Source organism: Cetorhinus maximus, chromosome 21 (assembly GCF_964194155.1).
Source record: "Cetorhinus maximus chromosome 21, sCetMax3.hap1.1, whole genome shotgun sequence".
NCBI classification, from domain to species: Eukaryota; Metazoa; Chordata; class Chondrichthyes; order Lamniformes; family Cetorhinidae; genus Cetorhinus; species Cetorhinus maximus.
In genome coordinates, this window is record NC_135899.1 from 37,743,353 (window position 1) to 37,758,269 (window position 14,917).

General features: G+C 45.0%; 2 protein-coding genes across 3 annotated transcripts in view; both read right to left on the reverse strand.

Annotated features, from left to right (window-relative positions):
• The window catches only part of LOC144695247 (uncharacterized), a 486,191-nt gene that overhangs the window by 48,434 nt on the left and 422,840 nt on the right, over positions 1 to 14,917 (reverse strand). The window lies entirely within an intron of this gene.
• Positions 10,612 to 14,472, reverse strand: LOC144695172 (uncharacterized; the record flags this gene model as incomplete). The annotated part of the gene is made up of 1 exon (XM_078566058.1): positions 10,612 to 14,472. A coding segment is annotated over one exon (564 nt), but the record flags the coding sequence as incomplete, so codon positions are not given.

Below are 14,917 nucleotides of genomic sequence, written 5' to 3' on the forward strand. Positions count from 1 at the left end.
ATTAGTCCATCTGCTGTTGAAATCCTCATCCATGCTGTTGTTGCTTCTAGACTAGACTAGACCATTAGCAGACACAGTGACACTTCCTCCTCATGTCTCCTTCTCTGTCTCAGTGTTCATTTTTATCTGATTATTTTTGTATGAAACAACTTGGGATGTTTTACTATATTAAAGGCGCTGTATAAATGCAAGTTGTTGTTGAAAGGGTGATACCCTCTTTCCCGTCTCACATTCCCCCTAATCCTCAAGATACTGACCCGGAGTACAGGCTGCGGACATTGATTGGCCTCTAGTGCTCTGTTCGAGTGGCCATTCAGCATGTGTAGACCCAGACAGTGAATGTTGTGAGACAATGGAGACTGCCACAGCTAAGACACATCCTGCCCTCCCCCTGAATTCCCAGCTGGAGTCACTGATGAGGAACGGGACTCCTGACTGATTCTCCCCCTCCATAGACCAGAGATGCTGAGATTAATTGAAGTCCCTTGTCATGAAGAGATCAATATCTATAATGTTATTGGAAATTATTTTTTAAAATAGACTTTAGTGGTATCTGTCTATGTGTGTTGATGTATATGTGTCTTAATTGGATTGAAGCCAGCTAGTTTGGGTGCTTTGATATATAGAAAGAAGTAGGTTTGAAATAGTAATTCGATAAACATGGGTAAGTTTAGAAACATAGGTGTCAAGGGGGCAATTTACATTTTTAAATAAAACATTCAAAAGAATGGGTGAAATCTTGCAACTAGCTGGAAGATGCCAAGCAAAGTGTTTATTTTTTTCAGCTTACTAATAAAATTGGTGGAATCAAAGGGGTGTTATTGTTAGAAGAGGTAAAATTAAAAACCTCGTAATACAATGGGAAATTTACATTCAAAGGAGAAGCCACGGGTAAATAGAAAGGAGTTTGTGTGTGTAAGGCAGAGGCATTTAAAATGTAACTAGCCTGTACGCCTGCAAGGAACCTCATTTTGAATTCGTAAGGTCAAATGTGCTTTGCCTGGGGTCTTTTAAATCTATGGTGGAGAATTTTCTCCCTGTTGGGCGGGCCATTCAGGAGTGGCGCGGGTGGGTCCGGAGCCAATCGCCACCCACAATCGGCTCCGTGCCACCATTTTACAACGGCCCGCCCAGCATGAAATGTGGCTCCCGAGGACAGTGGGAGTGGGCGGGCGGCGGCGGGGCTGAAATGACTGCCAGGTCCAATATTGACCCGGCAGCCTGTTTAAAGAGCATGCAGGCAGCCTTCCAAAGGCTGTGAACCATGGCCAGCAGAAGGGCTCCCCAGAGTGCTGCTGGTGAGCAGGCCAGGCAGGAGGGCAGGTCAGTGGGGCACTGCGCCTCTCGCTTTTTGGACGAATGCCTTGCTGCCCTCCTCGTGGAGGTGTCAGCACGTCATGAGATCCTTGTTCCCAGGGACGGGAGGAGGAGGCGCCCCCGTATGACCGAACGTGCCTGGGAGGAGGTGGCAGAGATAGTGAGTTCGCAAGACGCGGTGCGACACACCTGGGTTCAGTGCTGCAAGCGTTTCAACGACCTCTTGAACTCGGGAAGGATGAGTACCGTGTTGGTATGGGTCACTTTTTAGTGGCAGTTAGGTTTCCCCCCACCCACTGCCACATTCCCCCCCAAGTCTGAATGTAGTTACTGAATTGAAACATTCACGGCATGTGTCCTTCGTTGGGTGGGCCAGCATTTATTGCCCATGCCTAGTTCACCCCGAGAGGGTTGTGCTGAGCTGGGCTCTGCACCTGCTGCATGTGGTAAACATACACCCACAGGACTGTTTTGGGGGCAACCTCAAGGATCTGCTCCTAGATGCAGTGCTGGAACTCCAAAACACGTCAAAGTCAGGCTGCTGACTTGCTGGGAGGGGAGCTTCCAGGTGGCAGGGCACCCATCCATCTGCTGCCCTTGGCGTTCTATGTGCCTGTGCGTCCTTGCTTTGCAAGGTGAAACCATGTGGGTGGCAAATGTGATGGAGGCAGTTAGCGGGCAAGGGGGGTCAGCCCTGGCTTCTTGGTGTGAGTGTGCAGCAGCTGCAGGGTCATGATTCACTGGAGCCCTGCAATGTCCCACTCAGGTGGGGGTGGCAGAGATGCAATGGCAATCCAGGTACAGGGTGGACTAATCAATGCTCCTCTCTCCTTTTCAGGAGAAGACCGCAAAGAACACCACAGAGTTGATGCGGACTGGCGAAGGCCAGGCCCAGTTGGCCATTATAACCAGATACGAGCAGGAGGAGATGGAGCTGGAGAGGCACCATATGCCCAGGTCCACCGGTGGCTGTGAGGCTGGGTGCCTGGGGGAGGTAAGTGTGCCGCGTACTGAGGTCACCATGTCTGTCCCAGCAACCATTCCACTGTTGAATATTTAGTGATTTAAGCTTCCAACATGGGTTTCCCATTGATTATGGAAAGATGAGTGCATACTGATCCAGGGGCCAGGCATGCACATTGACATTGTCTCAACTTGAACTAATTAAGTGTCCTTGTTCTTCCTTTCAGCATCACTGGAGCAGGGCTGGGAGGAGGAGGCTGAGGGCCTGACGAATTACAAGCACCAGTGTCATTCCATCTCTGCCAGGCAGGCACCAATGCAGATACTAGCACCTCGGTGGAAATGAGGTTGTCGGCTAGTGCCCCGGGGCACACCAGTGAGGGCACTTCACACTCACTTGAGGTGCAGGCGGAGACAGAAAGTGCCCATGGCGCCGGCAGTCGGAGGACTGCAGGGGATCAGGCACATGCTCAGTAGGTGGTTGATGATGTTCCCCTAGAGCCGTCCCTGAGGCAGCAGATGCTAGAAGTCCTGCAGGGTCTATGGGAGGATCTGGCGGAGGTACATGAAGCTATGTGTGGCATGGTCTCTGTGCTGGAGGAATCTATGTGGAGCATCAGCAATGCAATGTCCATCATGGCCGAGTGCCCTACTTCCTCCATGGAGAGAGTGGCGACTCTCGTGGACAGGCTCCTCCAGGAGGACAATCAGGGCTTCCTAGGGTTGCGCTCGGACCTGCAAGCCCTCACAGCGGCATTGACCTCAGCTGGTAAGTGCCAGTGTGGGAGATGGTGTGGGCACCAAGTATCCTAGGTAGGTTCCCATCCATCAATGGTGAGCAGGGAGGTCCGAAGCGACCTCACATTGGCGCATGAGTTGCCTGTTGTCTCTGCCGGCTCCTCTCAGGGCGCTCCGGATGAGGGTAGCTGCTCCTCCGCCCCTCTGCCAGTAACCGTGGGATCCGATGAGGCTGTGGCGTCTGGGGCAATGCCAGCGTGGAACTGGCTGCTCCCTCCCAGGTGGGGCCATCAAAGGCTCCATGGGCCAGAGGACGCCCGCCAAGGTCATCAAGGCCAACAGGACAGCAGAGCGGGCAGGCTGTCTCGAATGCCAGTGCCAGCGAAGGGGGAGCACCTAGACGTAGAACCTGAAAACGTAAACTTAAGGCACCTTAGGCACACCATGGGCTTCTCACTGGTGGTTTTATGTTGCTCTGGTATTAGTTGATTATAATTTGGTGTGATGCTGAACACCTGTGAATGAAGTTTCTCTTCTATTTTATTTTGTGAATTCATTAAATGCTTCATATGTGAACATGGCTCAGGGTGATTCCTTACTTCTGCAGGTGGACAGGAACCCATGGTGTTATGAGTGACTTGTTTGTCATTGAGCTTTATTGACAAGGCACATAGTTAATGTCCCTAACCAGGCAAATGTTGCTCTCAGATATCAAATATGGAGTCTGCAGCCCTGGCATGTGTTGGAGGTCCATCTGTGGTGGGCTAGCTGAAGGTTCGTTGGATTAAAGCCTCCTGAGTGTCCCAGCCTCCCTGGAGATTGCCCGGGTCAGCGTCTATCCCTACAGCATTCTCCTGTGCATGCTCATCCTCAGACTCACTACTGGACTCATCGGGTCTACATCTTCTTCCTGCACTGCGTCGCCCCTTCCCAGCACCAGATTGTGGAGAGCACAAATTGTAAGCACTATCAGCGATACACGATCGAGGTGGGTATTGGAGTGCGCCCCCTGAACGGTTCAGACATCAGAAGCGCATCTTGAGAAGACCAATGGTTCTCTCTACCACCGCCCTTGTGGAGGCTATTGTACCGCTACTCAGCCTCTATTCTTGGATGGCAGAGAGGCGTCATGAGCCACCTTTTGAGGGGATAGCCCTCGTCACCCAGCAGCCATCATTCAGCCGGGCTGGAGCACTGAAGATCCTTGGCACCTGCGAGTGTCTCAGGATGTAAGCGTCATGGGAGCTGCCTGGGTACTTTGCACAGACTTGCAGAATCTGCATCCTATGGTCACACATAATCTGCATTTTCAAGGAGTGGAATCCCTTCCTGTTACCAAAGGCACCCGGCTCACCTGCTTGTGCCTTGATGGCAACATCCGTGCAGTCAATTGCACCCTGGATGCAGGGGGACCCAGCAATCGCTGCAGAGCCTCTGGCTCACTCGGTCTAGCTGGCCTCATCCCAGTGGTACTGAATGAAAGTCAATGCACGCCTGAGCAGAGCGTCTGTCGCCTGCTTGACACAAGTGTGGACAGCTGACTGGGAGACTCCGCAAAGATCACCTACCGACCCCTGGAAAGAGCCGAAGGCATAGAAGTTGAGGGCAGCTGTAACCTTCAACGCCACTGGTATGGGGTGCTCACCCACACAGTTGGCGCAGATCTCAGGGCCTATCATCTGGCAGATGGAGGTCACTGTCTCCCTTGAGAGAAGGAGCCTCCTTTGGCACTGCACCTCAGACATATTGAGGTAGCTGCTTCACTGCCTGTAAACCCTGGCAGCAGGATAGTGGCATCTTCTGTGGCCCCTTCCACCTTGCACTTAGTGTTGGCCCTGCGCCCCTTGTGCCTGCGCCTTTCCTTCCAAAGGTTGCTCCCCTGGAGACTGAATATGGACTCCTGGCCTCCTCCCCTTTCTGGCCCTCCCTTCCTCCTCAGAGAAGGTGCCTCCAGTGGAGAGCACAGCTCCCATTCCCAGGGTAAGGGAAGGCTTCCTGAAACTAGCAAGGCCCCAAAAGTGATGTTTACTCCAGAGTCCTGACCTGAAGCCTGTTATTCCTGTCCAAGCAGCTGTGAAGAGATTTGAAGTTGTCCTGCTCGCACAGGCAAGTAGCAGTAAGTTTAAACAGTAAATGTGTACAAAAGATCACTCGCAACCCTACTCACCCATCTTATCCCGCCCGTGGATGAGGTTAATAAAAATGTGGCCTGCCCGTTGCGCTCATGCAACGATCTGTAGATCGCACGGGTCCCAAAAAATCGGTGTCAATTAGTGGCTCAAGGGCCTTAACTGGCCTGTTAATTAATGGCAGCACGCATCAGAGATCATTGTGCGCCCGCCCACCAAAATATTGCGATGGCGCGCAGTGACGTTGGAATGCATGCCCAACGTCACCGCATGTCATTTTATGCGTCGGCATGCGGGGCCCGCCCCTGCACGCTGATGAGAAAATTCTGCTCTATGAGTTTTACTGTTGCCTTAACAGGGATGTAATTGAGAGTAAGATTAATTAGCGGATTTTTGTAGTTATTATAGTAGTAATTTTGTAGACATATCTATGTGCTTACAATTTTTTCTTGTATGAATAAACGTTTAATTTAGTTTTATGAAAAACCTCTTGAGGATCACTGGTCTTATTATTCCTGAATTCAAAGCCTGCATTTCGAAACATACAAATTGCAAAAATGGGTTATGACAGTTGTTTCAAGTTTCCCTCTGGGATTTAAACGACTCAGCCTTTACCATCGGCTGTATCGTAATAATTGGGGGCTCTTGGCAGGATGCATTTGAAATTCCTTGATTTTTTTTGGAATTGGTGAATCTTAAAGCTATGAGCACAAGAAGCACTTTGAATTCAGGAGTGGGTGTGAGGTATATTTGAAGAGGTGAAACTGCAAAAATGGCTGTATCCATGCCTAAATCTTTTTTGGAAGTAGAAGATATAACTCTGGTTGGGTTACAAAAAAATGTCCAAGAGTAAGTTAACAGAGTTGGCGGATAAATTACAATTGGGGTTAGCTGTGGGAGCGAGGAAATCAGACACAATTGAAGTGACAGCACAGCATTTGAAATTGAAAGGAATACCTGAGAGACAGAGTTCTCCAAGTGTGGTTCATTGGAATGGGCTCAAATTCAGTTGCAAATAAAAACGATTGAATTGGAAGAAAAAGAAAGAGACAGGGCATCCCAAAGGGAACAGGCAGAAAGGCAGGAGAGAGAAAGGAAACAGGAAAGGGAGCTAGAAATTGTAAAGATAGAGAAGGAGGGAAGAGAAACAGGGAGAGAGAATTCCAACTGAAAGTGTTGGCAGTTAAAAAAAAAAGACGCCAGGAGGTGAGGAAGGACCTATCTCCAGAGTAAAACCCAGTCAGGGGATGCTTAAATTTGTACAGGCTCTTCCAAAGTTTGAGGAAAAGATATTGAAGCATTCTTTATCTCATCTGAGAAGATAGCTAAACAAATGAAATGGCCACAGGAAAACTGGACATTATTGTTACAGTCTAAAACAAAAACAGAATTACCTGGAAAAACTCAGCAGGTCTGGCAGCATCGGCGGAGAAGAAAAGAGTTGACGTTTCGAGTCCTCATGACCCTTCAGCAGAACTGAGTGAAGTTAGGAGAGGGGTGAAATATAAGCTGGTTTAAGGTTGGGGGAGAGAAGTTGGGGGTGGGGTGGTTGTAGGGACAAGCAAGCAGTGATAGGAGCAGATAATCAAAAGATGAGTTTTTCCAGGTAATTCTGTTTTTGTTTTGGATTTCCGGCATCCGCAGTAGTTTTTTGTTATTATTATTGTTACAGTCTAAGTTGGTGGATACAGCGCATGAGGTATATGCTTCGCTGTCTGAAGAAGTATTGGTGAATTATATGGTGAAAAATGCTATTTTGAGTGCGTATGAGTTGGTTCCTGAAGCATACAGGCAGAAATTTAGGAATTTGAGAAAACAGCCTGGGCAAACTTATATTGAGTTTGCAAGAGTAAAACAAAGTAATTTTGACCGATGGATATGAGCATTAAAAACAGAGGCCACATATGCAGTTCTTCAAGAAGTGATTCTTTTGGAAGAATTTAAAGAATCAATCCCTTTCATAGTGAGAACTCATGTGGAGGAACAGATGGTTGATTCTGCAAGACAAGCAGCAGAGATAGCTGATGATTATGACTGAGTTCATAGAGCTAAACCTTTTTTCTGTCACCCTTTAAATCCGAAAAGGATAGAAAGTGGGAAGGTGAAAGGAAGGTGGGTAGTCAGGGAAGAGGAGTAGCTGGAAATTCCCAGGAAGTTTTTTCTCAGAATAAAGAGGAAGGTGCTGAGCGTAGATGTGACATTAGAAAGTTGAGGTGCTTTCATTGTAATAAAGTGGGGCACATGAAGTCAGTGTGTTGGAAATTGTAGGGAAAATCTTTTGGAATTATTGGGGTGCAGAAAAGTTCTGGAAGTAAAAGTACTTTGGGTTTTCAGGTTCAGGTACAGGAAAAACAAGTGGTTTGTGTACAATTAAAACAGGGAGAATCCGTGATAGGTAAACAGGGAGAATCTGTGATAGGTAAAGTTTACCCAAGAGAATTCTGAGGGTCAAGTTGCAAAAATGTTTAAAGATTTTGTGCGTGAAGAGAAAGTCTTACCATGTGTACAGAGTGTAGGTAAAGATGTTAAAATTTTAAGAGACACGGGGGCTAGTCAATCCTTAATGTTGTGGGATAGTGATATTTGTTCAGAGGGAGGATTGCAGGAACAGGTGGTAATAAGTGGGGTTCCTGGAAACACTAAATCTATTCTATTGTGGAAGATAAATTTAAATAAATGGAAGAAAGGTGCAATTATTGTTGGAATAGCAGAAAAATTGCCCATTGGAGAGGTTCAATTTATTCTGGGCAAATGTGGGAGATGGTAGTTGAGCAGCCTGTAAAAGTGTTGTCAACAGAGGTGTTACAGAGAGAGCATACTGAATTGTTTCCAGATTGAGTGATAATGAGATCACAGGAACACAGGTTGAAACAAGAAAAACAAGAAGGACAGGCAGTTCAAAGCCTGGAGGAAGGTATTGAAATCCAAATAGCAGGCACTGTGTTTGATAACTTTGTTCAGTAAGAAATATTACAGGGCAATTCAGCTGAAGTGTTTAACTCAAGGCAGTTAATTAGGTTGCAGCAGGAGGATTTGCAATTAAAACAGTTATATCAGAAAACTTTCTCAGAAACAGAAGCAAAATGTATACCAGAATGTTATTACCTTAAGGATGATATTTTAATGAGAAAATGGAGGCTGGATCGTGCCTCAGCAAATGAAAGCTGGAGGGAGGTACATCAGATTGTTATCCCATTAGGGTATAGAAATATGATTCTGAGGGTGGCTCATGAAATTCCAACGGGGGGACATTTAGGAATTAGGAAAACACAAGAAAAGATACAGAGGTATTTTTATTGGCTAGGATTGCATAGGGATGTAGTCAAATTCTGTAGAACATGGCACACATGTCAGGTAATAGGGAAACCACAAGCAGGCACCTTTAATCCCAATACCAGCATTTGAACAACCTTTTACTAGGATCATGATTGGTTGTGTAGGATCCCTCCCTAGGACTAAAAGTGGAAATCAGTACTTACTGACAAAGGATGTGTCTACCAGGTTCCCTGAAGTGATATCTTTAAGAGATATTACAACTAAGAAGATTGTGGAAGAGTTAACAAATTTTTTAAAACAAGATATGGCTTACCTAAAGAAATACAATCAGATCAGGGTTCAAATTTTATGTCACAGTCATTTAAGGAAGTAGTGAACAGTTTGGGGATAAAACAATTTAAGTCAACAGCTTATCATCCTGAGTCACAAGGAGCTTTGGAAAGATGGCATCAAACTTTAAAAACTACGATGAGAGCGTACTGTCAGGATTATCCACAGGATCGGTATAGGGGAATTCCATTTTTGTTATTTGCTATTAGGGACACTCCTAATGCATCGACTGGTTTTAGTCATTTTGAACTATAGTCATGAGGTAACGGAACAACTGAAATTAATTTATGAGAAATTGGTGGGACAAAATACAGAAACTACTCTCCTCGATTATGTATCAAACTTCAGTGAGAGATTAGACAGAATATGAGTTGGTTAGGCAACATTTAAAGATACCACAGCAAGTGATGGAAGTGAAGGCAGATAAGAAAGCTAAAGCTTGCAGTTTTATTGCTGTTACCAGTATTGAGTGACTCATTAAAGGCAAGATTTAGTGGACCTTACAGGATTGAAAAGAAATTGAGTGAAGTAAATTATTTAATGAATACTCCAGGTAGAAGAAATAAGCAGAGGGTGTGTCATGTAAATATGCTTAAAAAATACTTTGACAGGGAAGAGGAACAAAAGGAAATGTTAGTGATGGTAGAAGATGAGAAAGAAGTAGAAATGCAAGACTCTGAATTTGATTTTCCTTTAATCAAATTGGATAATGAGGGGGTTCTTGAAAACTTAAATGTAATATTGATTTACCTTCCATAAAAGTGTCATACTGATTTGGAAAAGCCATTGCAGTCACACAAAGCTATTTATGGGAATAAGTTGGGGAAGACAGATTTAACTATACATGATGTGTCTGTAACAGTTTCATCTTCGATAAGGCAACATCCTCATAGGTTAAATCTGGAAAAGTTATCACAAGTACAGAAATAAATTGATTTTGTGCTTCAAAATGATATCATTGAGTTTAGTTGCAGTAACTGGAGTTTGCATATTGTGCTGGGACCGAAACCGGATGGAACACAAAGACTGTGTGTGGACTATCAAAAGGTTAATGTGGTGACAAAAGTGGATTCATATTCTCTAGCAAGGTTGGAGGATTGTATTGAGAAAGTGGGACAATCAAAATTTATCACAAAGATTGACTTGCTAAAAGGATATTAGCAAGTACCATTATCGGAGAGAGCAAAGGAGATATTGGCTTTTGTGATGCCAAGTTTACTATATCAGTTTAAAGTCATGCCATTTGGGATGAACCATGCACCTGCGACATTTCAAAGACTGACAAGCAAAGTAATTGCAGGTCCAAGCAATTGTGCTGTTTATATTGATGACTTAATAGTTTTCAGTCAGACGTACGATGGGCATTTACAGCATCTGGAAAAGTTATTTGCTCAATTACAGGAAGCTAATTTGGTGATGAACTTGATTAAAAGTGAATTTGCAAAAGCGCAAGTTACGTATCTAGGCCATATCATGGACATGGTAAGGTGGCTCCAAGAGATGTGAAAGTCAAAGCTATCATGGATTTCCCAATGCCTACAACAAAACGAGAAGTTTTGCGATTTCTGGACATAAGTGGGTTTTAGCAGAAATTTGTACCAAATTTTAGCAGTATGGTTGCTCCACTGACTGAAATATTAAAAAAACAAGGGGCAGAATTTTGCTGTCGGCGAGCAGGGGGCAGGGCTCACTTGCCGACGCGTAAAATGATACGGGATGACGTCGGGCGGAACCCCCGACGTCATCCCACCTCATTTAAATTTTCAGGAAGGCAGCGGCACAGCAAAATCAGCTGTGTGCCCGCTGACCTGTCAATGGCCAACTGAGGCCATTGACAGGATCATTTAAACAATTAAAGGACCTGCCTGTCCAACCTTAAAGTTGGTGAGCAGGCCAGGAGCCCCGGCGGCAAATAGAAAAAACATGAAACCTCATCCACTGGCGGAATGAGGTTTCATGCAGTGTTCTAAAAAGTTTAACAAAGTTTTACCGTAATTTATGAACATGTCCCATCTCATGTGAGATCGTCACATGAGAGGGAAATGTTAGGGGTTTTCTTTTTCTATTTTTAATCTTTTTAAAAGTGTAAGCGATCTCCCTGAGGCAGCACTTAGCCTCAGGGAGATGTGCACTCTTTCGTGCACATGCTCGAAAGAGCGCACTCTCGCTTTTGGGGAATCCCTCCCCCGCCCGCACAGGGAGCGCATAGCTCTTCCCGCCAGATGTCATGCTGGGTGGGCCTTAATTGGCCCGCTCACGTAAAATGGCGCCAGGGCCCGCTTCTCCGGCGGGGATCGGCTCCCCGCCCGCCGGAGATTGGGTCAGGCCCGCCCACCCGACAGACAGAAAATTCTGCCCAAGAAGTTTCAATGGACACTGGAGTGTCAAAAGGCATTTGATATTTTGAAAACTGTACTAACTATGACACCTGTTTTGACAGTACTCAGTTATGCCAAGCAATTTAAGTTGGCCATTGACGTGAGCGATATAGGCGATGGGGCCATATTGTTACAAGAAGATGACACTGGAATTGAAAAACCGATAGGGTATTTTTCACGGAAATTGAATGCAAAGCAGAGAAGATATTCAATGATTCAAAAGCAGACATTGGGGTTGGTGTTGGTATTGCAGCGTTTTGACATCTATGCGGCAAACAACTCAGCAGAAACAATTGTTTATACAGACCAAAATCCTTTAAAGTTCCTGATCGAATTTTGAGAAAAAAGTGCAAGACTTTTCAGGTGGAGTTTATTACTGCGACCGTTTAATCGACAGACGAAACATGTCGCTGGATGAGAGAATCCGTTTCCAGATGCGTTATCAAGTTTTTGAAGCTTAAAGAGAAAATTGGACATTTTAAAACCGGGACACTGAACTGGAATGATAGATAGTGGAATATGGGTTTAAAAAAATGAAGCCTTCTTTCAGAATTATGACGGTTCATTTTTGGATAAAGAGAGATATCATGAAGAGATTAATGTCTATAATGTTATTGGAAATTATTTTTTTAAATAGACTTTAGTGGTGTCTGTCTATGTGTGTTTATGTATATGTGTCTTATTTGGATTGAAGCCAGCTAGTTTGGGTGCTTTGATGTATAGAAATAAGTAGGCTTGAAATGCTAATTAGATAAACATGGGGAAGTTTAGAAACATAGGTGTCAAGGGGGCAATTTGTATTTTTAAATAAAACATTCAAAAGAATTGGTAAAATCTTGCACCTAGCTAAAAGATGTCAAGCAATGTGTTTTTTTTTCAGCTTACTAATAAAATTGGCGGAATCAAAGTGGTGTTATTGTTAGAAGAGGTAAAATTAAAAACCTTGTAATACAATCGAAAAGCCACGTGTAAACAGAAAGGAGTTTGTGTGTGTAAGGCAGAGGCATTTAAAATGTAACCAGCCTGTACGCCTGCAACTGTGTCTGCAAGGAACTTCATTTTGAATTCGTAAGGTCAAATATGCTTTGCTTGGGGTCTTTTAAATCTATGAGTTTTACTGTTGCCTTAACAGGGGTGCAACTAAGAGTCAGATTAATTAGGGGATTTTTAAAGTTATTATAGTAGTAATTTTGTAGATATATGTATGTGTTTATAATTTTTCTTGTATTAATAAATGTTTAATTTAGTTTTATAAAAAAAATTCTTTCGACTCAGTGGTCTTATTATTCCTGAATTCAAAACCTGCATCTCGAAACATACAAATTGCAGAAATAAATTATGACAGTTGTTTCAAGTTTCCCTCTGGGATTTGAACAACTCAACCTTTACCATCGGCTGTGTCATAATATCCCTCTATTACTACCCCAGGAATGGCTCCTCTCCTGGGTGCTTGTGCAGATAGATCAGAAGCTGAAGCCTTTCTAACCACTGAGTATCTGATTGCCTTCTTGGTCAGAACGAGAGTCAGTGAGTGACTTGTACCTGACACTGCACTGAAAGGATGCTGAGTTTATATATAAGCTACTATGCACATTGATGTCTTTTGGTGATGTTTAGTGGTCTGGTCAAAGGATAAATTGGTCTTCTTGAAACAATTGGACTGATGGTGGGAGAGGTTCAAGACAGACACTGCTGAGACAGACAGTGCTTTGGTACGACAACTCCCCTGTGTGAACACTGGAGGGTAAACAGCACAGACAACTCTCAGTGCAACGGAAGCAGGTATCCCGGCTCCAAGTCCATGTGGAGATGTCGGTGTATGGCGAGAGAGGACAATAAGGTGAAACGATTCTGGCACACGTCACACTGGAAGGGTTTGTCTCCCGTGTGGGTTCACTGATGTCCCAGGAGGTCTGAAGGCTTTATTACAGGCCTCACACCATTAGGGTTTCTCTCGTGTGAGTGCATTGATGGATCAGGAGCTACACTGACTGTGAAAGCCTTGACACACAACTCACACCGGAATGGATTGCTGGTGCTTCTGGAGATTGGGTGAAAGCCTTGTCACAAACATCTCCTCTGTGTGGATCCTCTAATGGAGCAGGAGGCATGATGACCTCAGAAGGATTTGTAGCATACATCATATGTTTTTTATTCATTTGTTGGATGTGGGCATCACTGGCTACGCCAGCATTTATTGCCCATTCCTAATTGCCCTTGAGAAGGCGGTTGTGAGCTGCCTTCTTGAACCGCTGCAATCCCTGTGGTGCAGGTACACCCACAGTGCAGTTAGGGAGGGAGTTCCAGGATTATGACCCAATGACAGTGAAGGAATGGTGATATATTTCCAAGTCAAGATGGTGAGTGGCTTGGAGGGGAACTTCCAGGTGGTGGTGTTCCCATCTATCTTCTGCCCTTGTCCTTCTAGATGATAGTGGTCATGGGTTTGAAGGTGCTGTCTAAGAAGGCTCATATGTGAATGCATTGGTGTTCGCAGAGGTTCAATGACTGAGAGAATGTTTGGTCACACACCTTGCACCTGAGGTTTCTCCCGTGCGGATCCTGTTGTTTATCAGGAGGCTCGTAGATGTCACAAAAGCTTCACTGCAAACATCACACTTGAAGGGCTTCTCCTGTGTGATTTATCTGATGACACAAGAGGCTCCTTAAATATGTGAAGATTTTGTCACACACCTCACACTCTACCTGTTTCTCCCATGCGAATGAGTTGGTGTGCACGGAGGTTCATTAACTGTAAGAATGATTTGTCACACCCCTCACACTTTACCAGTTTCTCCTGTGTGAATGCTTTGGTGTGCACGGAGGTTTGTTAACTGTGAGAATGATTTGTCATACACCTCACACTTGAAGGGTTTCTCCCCAGTGTGAATCCTCTGGTGCCTCAAGAGGACGTAAGAGTGGGTGAAATATATCTCAGAAACCTCACAACTGAATGGTTTCTCCCCTGTGTGGATGTGTTTCCAGAGAGTTGACTGCGAGAATGACTTGTTGCACACTTCACACGCGAATGGTTTCTCCCCCGTGTGAACACATCGGTGTAAATGGAGATTTGATGTGTTTGAAAACGTTTTCTCGCACAGATTGCACATCAAAGGTTTCTCCCCTGTGTGAATGTGTTGGTGTGCACTGAGGGACGATGACCGCGAGAATGTTTTATTGCACAGATCACACATAAATGGTTTCTCGTCTGTGTGAATGAGTTGATGCTGGAGAAGGGTTGAGGACCGCAAGAACGATTTCTCGCACACATCGCACATGAAAGGTCTCTCGCCTGCATGAGTGCATTGATGTATGGGAAGGGACCATGGGTGGAGAATGATTTATTACACACCTCAATCTAGAATGGTTTCTCCCTGGTGTGAATGCGTTGGTGTACACGATTTCTAGAATACCTCACAAGTGAAAGATTTCACGTCGCGTGAATGCGCTGGTGATTGAGGAGGTTCGATGATTGTGAAAATGATTTGTTGCACACCTTACATGTGAATGGTTTGTCCCCAGTGTGGATGAATCGATGTTTCACAAGCTTCGATAACTGGGGGAAGGCTCGGTTGCACACCTCATACTTGAATGACTTCTCTTCCATGTAGCTGATCCGGTGTTACAGGTGGTACAACAGATGCACCTTACGTGTTAGGAAATCTTATAAGCCTGAGGAGTCCTCCTCACACTTGAACAGCCTCTCACCTGTAGGAATGAGTCAGTGGTTCATGAGGCTCGATGAATGATTGAAGCTTTCACCACACTTGGGAGTCCACTCACACT